The sequence below is a fragment of the Anguilla rostrata genome, chromosome 8 (genome assembly GCF_018555375.3).
Source record: "Anguilla rostrata isolate EN2019 chromosome 8, ASM1855537v3, whole genome shotgun sequence".
NCBI lineage: Eukaryota > Metazoa > Chordata > Actinopteri > Anguilliformes > Anguillidae > Anguilla > Anguilla rostrata.
Window position 1 is genome coordinate 44,147,243 of NC_057940.1, and position 12,468 is coordinate 44,159,710.

At 39.3% G+C, this 12,468-nt stretch overlaps 1 protein-coding gene across 1 annotated transcript in view; it reads left to right on the forward strand.

Annotated features, from left to right (window-relative positions):
* Positions 1-4,434: 4,434 nt before the first annotated feature.
* ext1b (exostosin glycosyltransferase 1b) overlaps positions 4,435-12,468 on the forward strand; it is a 122,039-nt gene continuing 114,005 nt past the window's right edge. Inside the window, exon 1 of the mRNA XM_064348414.1 lies at positions 4,435-6,339. Within this exon, the coding sequence (XP_064204484.1) occupies positions 5,387-6,339 (953 nt within the window). The 5' untranslated portion in view covers positions 4,435-5,386. The remainder of the gene's footprint in view (positions 6,340-12,468) is intronic.

Sequence of the window (12,468 nt, forward strand, 5' to 3'; positions counted from 1 at the left end):
TAAATTTTTCCCATCTCTCTTTTTCACTTCAAATGAGCTGTGTCTCTAACTTTGGTTAACAGTTAGCTAGGTTTGGGGCTGTGTGGGAGAGGGGGGTAATTGGCCATGGCATGGATCATGTAGGATTGTGATTGGCCGTGTGCACTATGTAGTGTGGGCCACTTACATCGCGCTTCTCTCTCTCTATATTACTCTCTCTCTATCTCTCTCTCCTCACACACACATGCACATGCACACGCACACTCATTCTAACATTATCCTTTTTTCTTTTTTGGGGCCCCCCGGGTAGAGCTGCCCACCTGAATTTCTCATGGTACTCTCAATGGCCTGTCCATCCTTGATTGTACATGATCAATTTTTCAAAATGAAAAATACTAGCAAGTCCTGAAACATTCCAGAACAACACATGTGAAAGTGATTGTATTCTGTGTATGCGTGGAACTGCATGTATTTTCTGTGACAGAATCTGAATGTGATTATACTGTATGTAATAATCTGGATTTTTTATGGTCAAATTGGAATTTAAAATCAAGTATAGAAACAAAAAGGATGGATCCAGTATTTTCCAGATTATTTTTACCACCTCATGACATGGCATTTAGACCGCTCTCTATTCTTGTACGGCCGTGATGTACTGAGAAGTGTAAGCTGGAATGGCAGAATGTTCAAAAGCAGGAAGGACAGCCAGCGCTGTGTTTTGGCAGCAGAGGTAGCAAATTAGCATTCACTCTGCACTGACACTCTATACCACACCATCTTTTCAAAGAAATGTGTGTGTGTGCGTGTGCGCACGCATATGTTTGCATGTGTATGCATATGCAGTGGCATAGGGATAGCAGGCATAAAAGTATATTTATGTATTTAATTTAGACAAAAATGGGATTCCATAGTGTTCAGAATAGAATAGTAGCCGGAAAAAGACATGCAATGTGAATTACAGGACTCTATGATGTAGGATTGCTGTCCATGCCCTGTTTTACTCTCACCACAATTCAGACTTCATCCTCGACCCTTGTTTTTCCTAGTCCAATGAAATCCAATAATAAAGAGTTCAGAGGTCAATAACACACTCAGGGGGATTTCTGTATAGTCACAAATAGTGTCAACAGCTGAAGAACATATAAGAACCACAGCATTGACAAGGACAAAATAAAGTGCATTATGGGCCATGAATCTTCCCCTCATGTAGTTACATCTCACTAAAGGACATTTTATATTTTTGCAATTTCCAAATCTCATAAAAATAATTCATTCTGCAAATGTGAGTTGACTCACAGACATTGTTTTCTGACTAGTGTTTCTTAACCCAATGGCAGTAAGGTTAGTATTTATTGGGAACAGCAATCAATAGTGCCACTTTATGAATGGTATCTAAATGTATATATATATACAGATTCAATAGCTCTTTGGTGAGTTAATGCTTGCATAATATATCCTAGCCCTGACCCATTTTGTAACTATGCAGGTTACCTGATCTCTCTTAGCATGTGATCAACATGAGAGCTAATGTAGATTTTAATTTTGAATAATTTCCTTTAATTCATTTGAAGTGTCAATTGTTAATTTATTTCACATTAAACAATGCCATCATTGACAGCTTTTCACACTAGTATTTTTGTAGCAACATTCAGGGTATTGGCATTCTGACATTGCTGCACTATATACCCTTTTCCATTGGTGCCATCAGATGCGACAGTCCTGCTAAGTATTCAAATGTGAACACACATGTACAGGAAACTGAATGTTGAATGCTGAAGGGCAATCCCCATAATATAACTATTTGGCTGTTATAGCTGAGACTTGATGCATTTCAAACTACTTTAGTTAAAATATGTTGATGGGTTCGTTCATATTACACAAATCAAGATATTGGCTAACATCCTCCTTTTCTTAGTTGTACAGTGCTGTGGATAAAATATATGAATATGAGTGTATGTACTTGCATTGTACTTTCACAGTCTGACTCTGGGATATGGAATATGAAAATGAACCTTCATGACCACCAGTCACCACAGATGTCACCAAAATGAAACAGAAAAATTAAGGATTTTAATACTTTAAGAACACTTTAAAGTATTCTTATAAAGCATGGGATACTTTAATATGGGATTACATGCCATAAAATGCAATCTTGTATGTATTTTGATGTTTATATAAAAATAAATGTTTTTGTGAATTATGACTGTACAGGAAGATGTCTGCTTTTGCTAGTGCTATGTCACCTAAGTGATCATGTTGCAGTAAACCATTGTGTGTTTATTGTGCGCACATTCACATTTCCATTTGATACTTCAGGAACGTTGCATCATCTGGGGAGTTAATCTGAAGTCTGATCTCTCAGGGTTCTCAAAAGCTGTTTTGTCTTCCTGCACTGAAACTCAGTGAACCTGAAGATGACGATCTGGCAGCCCAGTTTGTGGCCTTTATCATGGTAGCCTGTATTCTGAAAAGGAGGTGATTTAATGCAGCCTGTCTGCAAGAGGAACAAACAGAATCCGGAGTTACAGAAAACACCTAGCACACTTCTGTATATAGCTATTAAAATCTTCCTTTTGTCATATTTTAACCAAGAACAGAATACAAAGAAGACCATCTTTATTTGGTCTTTCTTATTCATGGCCTGGAGCATTGTAACATATAGCCTTACTTACCATATGATCTAGGCTAAACAGGGCCTGGCTAGTTGCTTTTAAGAGAGACCTAGGTGAATCCAGGTGCTGCCTGAAATGGAACTGGTGGGTCAATGTATGGAGCTTATCAATAAAGACAAGATGTAATAGAGGGTGATGGAAACAGATTTTTCAAATAAATGATGACATGACGGGGACCTAAGTCACATGCTTCCACTCCAAGATGCCAAATAAAACATGACCACATCTACAAGACATGCCCTCTCAGCTAAATGAACATCCAAATATGGTTTGCGACTTGGTGACACATTTTTCCTCCAGTCTATGGCAACCCTGCTTGATTAAACAACAACTGAACGGATCTGACAGAGACTGCTGAGTCTTTTGCCCTGTACAGACATGTGTCCTACGTTAGATGGTGAGCCAGTTCGCTCTAGTTTACTGACTCTCTTTAGTTTACCTAGCTAGTTAGCTGTCTTTTGCAAAAGACCAAATTCTATTTAGCTATTCGAAATTGAACATAAATGTTAATTTGCATGAGAAGGCTTCATACTTCAACATCAGATTACATTTATTTAACATACTAGAGCTTCCCAAACCCAAAGCCCCTATGTGTATTTTATATTTGTATACTGCCTTGTCCTTACTTGGTGTTACTGTCAACCATTAGCTAATGGAATTTCCCCCCCAATTTGTGTAGTGTGTGGCCACCACATATACAGCTACACATTTGGTTGTCCCCTAGTTTTTGCTCAGTCATGTAGAAAGGGAAATGTCTTTGGATGCGTATTTCACAAAATCAAAACAAGTGTTGTAGGTTGGATAGCAATCATCATGAGGGAAAATGAAAATAAAGCAGGGGACATAGCAACATTGTGATGCCTCCAATATTCATAATTTCAGTTTTGCTGGACACCCACATTCTATATAGCAGTGTGCCAGTGATTCAAGGCTTTTTTTGTTGCATTGTCTCATGCAATTACAGATAACCAGTACACAGCTCTAGGCTCAGCAATAATCACAATTCACTCCATGACTAAACCTTCACTGTTGATGTGCTGTACATGTCTTTATGGTTGCTTTATACAGAGACTGCCAACATCCCCTAAGGACAGAATCAGGGGCCAAATAGCTGTGACCACTTTAATGGGCCCCATCCCTCACAATGATACTTAGTGAATGACTTCAACACAAGTTATATACTGTACGGGATATGGTATTTTAAAAGCAAATAGTGTGACCATGTTACTGTTAGTGTCGAAGCCAAACTATTTTAGCATAAAAACACTTGAATTTGTCTGAATACAGACTGCTTAAACTCTGCTGATGACATCGTCAAGACATTGCACATCCTCTTCAGCACTTTAAGAAACTGCTGCTCTGGTCCAGAGACTGAGAGAAACAGATTTGTCATTTAAAAAGAAATCAAATATGCAATGATCCAGTCAGATGAAACGAGTACTTGTAAAGTGGAAACTGAGATCGAAAAGCATTTTCAGTTTGATGCAGAAAAACAAGTAATAAGTAACATCACTGCATCAGACTAACTCAAATACAGAATCGAAAATATACAGTATTTACTCTTCAATAAAAAATATCTATATATATATAGGCAGGGTTTTAATTCACTTATTTTCGAAGTTGCTTTTTGAGGTAATTTTCAACATTGCCACACCGGCCACTTGCGCATGGCTTTACCGCGATGGTTGACTGTATTTGTGGGCTCCGGTCCTGAATGGGTGCTAAGAAAGCACCGCCTCTTCCGGACTTACCAAAGAACCAATTGGGAAGCCCGATGCGGGCTGATGGGACGTCACGTCGGCTGCCGTCGTGTCGGGATTGGAATGTTACAGTGTAACAATCGAAACAACTGAGCATTTGGAAATTGGACCCTGGGATCAAGGAATCTCGTCTTTAAACGGTGTCTTTTTATTTTGCGCTTTGTTCATTGAGTTTCATAGGTTTTCCGGCCGTTGCACCGGTGTTTAATTTGCTTAGTTCAGGGCCAGTCACCCTCTGGTAGGGATATATATTATTAGCATGTATGAGGGTGTATTGATAAAATAAAAATAGAGAAATGCAGGGATTCGTAAGACTACAGCGGCTCAAATAAACGGCCAATTCTTTTCCCTTTTTATTTTTGTTTGCTGGAATTATGGAGTGAATAATCTGACGGGAAAGCTACAAAAACCGGCTAAATTTACTCTCGGACATCTGGATGTTACCTCATCTGCAGCTTTAAACCACAGTCTGTGTGTTAACGACTTTAGGTAGCTAAATCCAAACTGTGGTCCTCTTTCTGTGGCGTACAAGGCAAAGCAACTCGAACCCCTCCGCTACACTTGAGTGGAAGTAGTTAGTCAATCACAGAAATCTCTAACCACGCAAACAGGAACGGGGAACAGCTTTTTATATTAGAATACAGTGTAGATAGAGAGAGGGAGACAGGCTGCATCAGATCTTTACCACTGTTTTGAGCAGGGATACATAGCCTAACCTACCAACCACACCGCGTCGCATTGTATTGTAAAATGGTCGATAGAAGAGGGAGAGAGGGAAAATAAATAATAAAGTCGCCCACATGCTCTGGATCAATCCTTGGATTGGGGAACGGTATCAGAAGAAAGGGGAAGACGCGAGTTTGAAATCCGTGCAGACTGGAAGATGGCGGAGCGGTGCTGCTGGAGGTGGTGAGAGCATAACTTCTGAGCGCTTTGGATTTATTTGTAAACATCTCGACCCAGACAGTAGGACACATGCAGGCCAAAAAACGTTATTTAATTTTGCTCTCTGCCGGCGCGTGTCTTGTTCTACTGTTCTATTTTGGAGGGGTACAAGTCCCTGCGTCCAGCAGGAACCCGAACCGGCGTGACGATCGTAGCCGCAATGGATATCACCCGGATCAGCCCTGGCCACACTTTTCGGACCCTTTACAACATTTCATTCCCTGGGATCAAGTGGAAACGGAGGATTACAACATTCATATATCCCCAAGGCAAAAGAGAGACGTCAATTCAAGCGTTTACAAAGGCAAGAGGTGTCGTATGGAGTCCTGCTTCGACTTCTCTCTGTGTAAAAGGAACGGATTTAAAGTTTACGTTTATCCCCAGCAGAAGGGTGAAAAGATTTCTGAAAGTTACCAAAATATATTATCGGCCATCGAGGGGTCTACGTTTTACACCTCAGACCCGGGTCAGGCTTGTTTGTTCGTTCTCAGTCTGGATACTTTGGACCGGGACCAACTGTCGCCGCAGTACGTGCACAATTTAAAAACTAAAGTCCAGAACCTACATCTCTGGAACAATGGCAGGAACCACCTTATTTTCAATCTGTACTCGGGCACATGGCCAGACTATACGGAAGACTTGGGCTTAGATATTGGCCAGGCAATGCTGGCTAAGGCGAGCATCAGCACCGAAAACTTCAGACCGAACTTTGATGTGTCCATCCCGTTATTCTCCAAGGACCACCCCAGGACCGGAGGGGAGCGTGGGTACTTAAAATACAATTCCATTCCTCCTTTCAGGAAATACATGTTGGTATTTAAGGGGAAACGATACCTTACCGGGATTGGTTCAGACACGAGGAATGCCTTATATCATGTCCACAATGCGGAGGACGTGGTGCTCCTAACCACCTGTAAGCACGGGAAAGACTGGCAGAAACATAAGGACGCACGCTGCGACCGGGACAACACCGAATATGACAAGTAAGTTCCATCTATGCACACAATCAAATTGATTGAACCAAATATGAACTACGCACACTCATATTCGTTTAACAAATTGCCATGACTTCTTTAGTTTCCAGAACTCATAGCCGGCTTTTATTGTTCTTTTGCTGTATAATAAATTTGTAACATAAAAAAAACCAAAACATTTACTTGGTAATTGCCTTGGTTTTGCGATCAACCTTTACCCCGCTGTCTATGGAGGAACGCGCCTCATCAGTTGTAGAGCAGAATGCCACCTCAGTTTATTGGCTTCGGAATGCACTGTCGGTGCTGACAGGATCTCGAGGACCAATCTGGTGCGAAGATCGTCTTACGATATCTTCTGTTTTCTCTTTTTGTCTGTCTCTGTTGCTCCTCATGCGTGAATGGAAAAACTGCAGCCACTCAATTACTTATCTATGTTTGTGTAAATCACTGCTGTCGTTGCGCCCCTCCTTATCACCGTGAAGGAATTCATCCCACATTACAGATGATGTTACTGCTAAAAAGGATGTGTTCGGACCCGTTCCCGTATGCTTGGGAATGACGTGACTTGCATCATTGTACCAATGGACAGACAATCAAGTTTACCTTTTGGCTTGCCTTTCGGCCACACTATACAAATTAGAATGACCGCTTTACAAATTAGTAAGTCAGGGGACTAAATAAATACAGAAAATAAGAAAAAGTAATTTTAAGTTGCAACATTTTTGTAGTGTTGAGGATGACCCATTACAAGTTGGAATGTGTTTTGATGTATGTAGAAGATTACGCAGTGGAGTTTGTTGAAGGGACACTCTTACCAGGCCTTCATTTTTTAATGTACATGCAATTAGGACACTCATGCCAATGGACTTTAGTTAGAGAATTTGAAGGTTTGGTGTTGTAAAAAAATGTTGCTATTTCATTCAGTGTATAACATCTTAAATGGTTATAGCCAAATAAGTTGCTAAGGAAACACAAATATGGCTGTTTAAGGGACAACTCCCTCTTGAAGGGTTAATTCAAACTGCATGGTTAAGTTTGCATGGTTTTAGGGGGAAACCCTTAAAAAATTCCAGTTGCCCTTTCAGTTTCACTAGTTAGTGTGAAATTAGTTACCATTTAGCTAATTTGGCAGATAAGGCCAAAGCTGACAAAGCTGGGGAAAAGAACAGGATCTGTAGGCCTGTCCTAATCTACATTAAAAGTCCATGTGCCTCAGCATATACTGATCCATAGTAATTTATTGAGTGATATCTCATATTTTGCTGCTCTCACTCGCACTATACTGGAAGGCAATTTCTTTTACTATGAGACGAGACTGGGTAAAGTGAACTCATTTGCAATTCAAATGGAATCAGAGTAACAGAATTAACGGACTCATTAGGTTTATCATGGGACTTTCTTTTGCTGATAAAAGACTTTGGATGGGTGTTATAGTTAACAGTATGATGTTTAAAAACAGACTAGGTTTTGATCATTGGTTCCCTCATGGTTCTGAAAACCAACTTGGATGAATTTCTGAATCAAAGCATCAGTGTGTGATATTTTGTTTGGATGCCTGTCAAACATTGAGCCCAGCATGTTGTGTCATCGTGCCCTGAAATCGGCATAAGTATTTGGTGCCTTCTCACAGTTTTTAGGCTCCCTTCTGAGCTGTTGTTCACATAAGTTTGACAATGGCAGGAGTTCTTCTCACAATTTAGCCATTTGTCAGATGCTTCTCACCAAAGAAATTTACAAAAGTACATGTCACACGATAAACAAACACCAGTAGACATTTGAGAGCTCTTTGCTGGACAGTCAATATTCTGACTGGCAGTTCTTCAAAGATTAATGTGTTATCACTGGTGACATTTTGTGGCTTTGCCCTCCTTACTCTGTCGTAGTGGTGTTCAATGGGAAAGAGCTTGAACAGCAGTTTGAAGAGTCCCATAAAGTGTTAACAAGAACTGCTGGACCTTGGAAGATTTCACAGTAGAGTATACTTAACTGGATACAGAAGAACCTTTATTTGGAATCATTCCATCTTAATTTGTTTTAATTTGTTTAGGCTTAAATCTAATGTAGCTGAATAGCCAATTATGTATTACTGCTCAGCCATGTTAAATGAAATTGATTATGAAATGCTTTCCATGATCCCAATTTTTTTCAGTGTTTCCTGGTATGTACCTTTTCCCAGTATATATAGTTAATTCACTTTAAAATGTGTGTTTCCTTTTCAAGTATAGTTATTGAACTATACTCACTATAACCCAAAATCCAGTGATATGCCAGTGAGAGGTTTTTTCAGGTAATATCAATGTTTTTAACACTGGAAAATATTAGTATGCTTCAAAACATTAAATATATTGACAGTGGTTTCCTTAGGCCGTCTTGTTATTGTAACTATGGCAGGGGCACTTTCATTTAAAATGTCTCACAAAAAATCCAAATAAAGTTATTCATGGTCTCCATGCACAAGTCTTGAATAGGGAAATCAATCTCACTTGTATAGTCCTGTAAATTGATATATGGGGACCCTAAAGGAAGGCAATTAAAATGCATTCAAGGGTTTATTTCACTTCTGACTAAACATCTTTTGGATGGCTCTGCAAAATAAAAGATTATTGCCAGGATGCAAAAAGAAAGCATTCATATATACTCTTTATTTATATTAATCAATCTAGCAGTGTTTCTCTATTCTGTGCATATCTGTTGCTGCTAGGGCTATCCACTATATCTATCTCTCTCTCTCCCTCTCTGGGAAATACTGGCATCGTATACATCTGTGGGTGTGTAATATGAACAAATGCATGACATATTTCTTTGTGTCTGCATATTTGTGGATATACAGTGCAGTCCATAAGTATTTGGACAATGACACAATCTTTATGGTTTTGGCTCTGTAATCCAGCACATTGAATTTGAAATGAAACCATGAATATGAGGATAAAGTGCAGACTATCTGTTTCAATTTAAAGGTGTTGCATCCATATCAGGTGATCCATGCAGTAATTACAGCCCTTTCTATACATAGTCCCCCATTACAGAGCCAAAACAACACAAATGGTTTGACTGTCCAGCTGCTTGTGGATTGCAGTGTATGAATTGAATATGTGTGTTAAACAGCGAGTGTGAGCAATATGGCTCTAACAGTAATACTGGACAGGGGCTGTTGTGGCTGATGTGTCCCCTTGCCTGCCACCACTCTCCAGCAATAAGGCAGGAAGCTTTCCAGCTGGATCAGCCTGCTATTCCTCCACACTAAGGAGCGACCACTGTTCAGCCACCTGCTCTACATGTTTTTTTTGTAACTGATAACCCTGACTCATCGAGTGAGGCTTTAAACAAGTCAGAGAGCACCAGTAGTAGGTGAAAAATTTAGCCTACTCGATTTCAGCAATTTCTTTAGGACTTAGGAACCATTTACAGAAGTATGGATTATGGGGCCTCTTTTAATTGCAGGCATTACAACTGAGTTAATTTTAGTGAATGTTTAGATTAATGTTATGTCTTGCTACTGGTTTTTGCTGGTTATGTGAAGTAAGGTCGATACGTTTCAACTAATATAAATGGAGCATAGGGCTCACCAAACCTCTGAGTGTCTCCTGCATCATCAACTAAATTAATACTTAACCTGGCCTGCCTGCCTGTATTGATATTGTACTTTAGCCTCTTCACTTAAGCCAACATTTCAAGGTTACTCAGGGGACCAATGAACCTTTGTTTTCTCTGTCAAATTAATTTGCACCTAAAACTGCATGTCTGAAACATGGCAGCATTTGCAGAGGGGATGAAGTGTTTGAAATGTACTTGTGAATTAACTTTAAGTCATAAAAAAATTCAGCATTTTTTCCCAGTAGGTGCAGGGAGATTCTGTGCAGTAGGGGTGTGCAATGGATATTTGAAAGGAGAAACATTAAATGGTAAATGGACTGCATTTATATAGCGCTTTTATCCAAAGCGCTTTACAATTGATGCCTCTCAATCGCCAGAGCAGTTAGGGGTTAGGAGTCTTGCTCAAGGACACTTCGACACGCCCAGGGCGGGGTTTGAACCGGCAACCCTCCGACTGCCAGACAATCGCTCTTACCTCCTGAGCCATGTTGCCCCATTAAAAGCATTTTGGAGATAAGATAAGTCTGGGACTTTGATGTGTTTATGAGTTCCAGTCTGATAAGCAGTCATTGGACAACATGAGATAGAAAGTAGTTTTGCATGTTTTGTGGTTCATGTCCTCATGAGATCAGGGATTGTGTAAGGAGATGTGTGCCTTGCGACCTCCCTAGGCGAAGATTAAAACTTTTCTTAATATAGAAGGGTATTACAATGGGTATTAAAAGCAAGTACTTTTAGATAATAATAAAATGCATTTTTTGAAAAAAAATTATATTTCTTGATATTGCTTCTTGATTTTGGGATTTTCTGCAATGTTTTTGGTTTTGTTTGCTTATGTTAAATGTACTAACCCTGAGAGAATGGCTTATTAGAAGACCATCAATATTAACTGGAAAGCAGTTATCTCGAATATAAATATTTTAGACATCAGCGCAAGTACAAATTTTGATTTACAGTTGGTCTATCGTGATCCATCTAGAAATTTAGATCCTTGAATCCCAGGACTCACAAAATGGTAAAACTGTCAGCCCCAGGCCTAATAATTGCCTCCCAGTCAAAAATAAGAATGTCCTTTCCATTACCAAAACATTTAAATTAAATGATAAATTAACACAATAAAATTGGTTTTGTGAAATCTTTATTTATTTGTCAAGAAAAAATATGTAAAGCCTTCTTACCTTTTAATTCTTTCACTTTGTAAGGGCCATGTAAAATGTGAAGACACTTCTTTGTATGCCAAGCTTCAATCTGATCAGCTTCATTTGGATTATTGCTGGGTTCACATGATTTCTTAGTGGAGTTAAAATTCTGCTCTGAACTGAAAACCTCTCTCACAGTCTGCAGTGTGCACTGCAGAAGTTAGGGCCAGTCATACCAGGTGAATTAGATTTGGATATTATTTTCCATGGTAAGTCACAATTGGGTGCCGAAGCTGCCACATTTGATCTCTGCGATACTGCTATTCAGTGACTGCCTTATTTACCTATCTTCCGTTGTTTCTTTGGATTGATCAAGGCTTGCACGGTCTTCTCCCTCTGGACCCCATCCTCTTTACAGGTAGAAATATCTGCAGTACAGTATTGGTCACATAGGACTATTTCTACCTGTTCAAATGTTCAAGTTCAAACTTGAAATTATGACTGAAAGCCAGGTCACTATATTTGCTGTACGCTTGATAAAATCCCATTTTATAACTTGAAAGTCCCAAGCTGTCGGTCAGTGATTTAATGACAAAAACTTCTGAGGTAATGAACATAGTTACTGTAAGCACAGATCACTTGACTACAGTAATAGTCAAGCCCCATTAGTGCTGATTCAGAAAATATCACATTTTTAAGGATAAATTCAGTCCTATCCTGGGACTTATATAATTTATTGAGGGTTTGACATAAATGTTCTGTGCTTCTGGACATAGTGCAAGTTTCACTTTGAACAAGTAACATAAATTTATTTTTATTGGTTATGACTATTGGCTTGTGTTAGCTACATCATACGGCCACATAGAATTGTGAGTAATAAAGGCTAACAACACTCTAGCACTTGTAAGTTTGATCACTACTGCGGTTAAGTAAGAAACTATCACCAAACTGCATGTCCTGTGAGAAATGTATTGTCAAGCTCTTGTGCACACACTGCTGCCAACATTCTACAGCTACGTTTTGCTCTCTCTGTTATTATTCCACCATTACATAACCACGATCACTGGTTCCGATTCCAACAACACCCCAAATTATATGTTATGTAGGCCTATACCTCCGCAGAAGTATATCAATATATGCAGTGAAAAATAAAAAAATAATTTGTGTTTCGTTTTTCCCCCCCAGTTTTATGCATCAGGGGTGCAGGATTTATGGAGCGATGGATCACTGGGTTTTGAGGTTTCATTAATGTTTCTTGATGCTCATTTTGTTGATTTTTATATTTAAAAATCAACAAAAGAGCTCTAAATAATAGTTTGTTAACAGACATACATATGTATCTCAAACTGGCATTATGGATTATTGTGTTTCTTATCTTTCAAATTGTCAGGGCAGAGCTCCCATG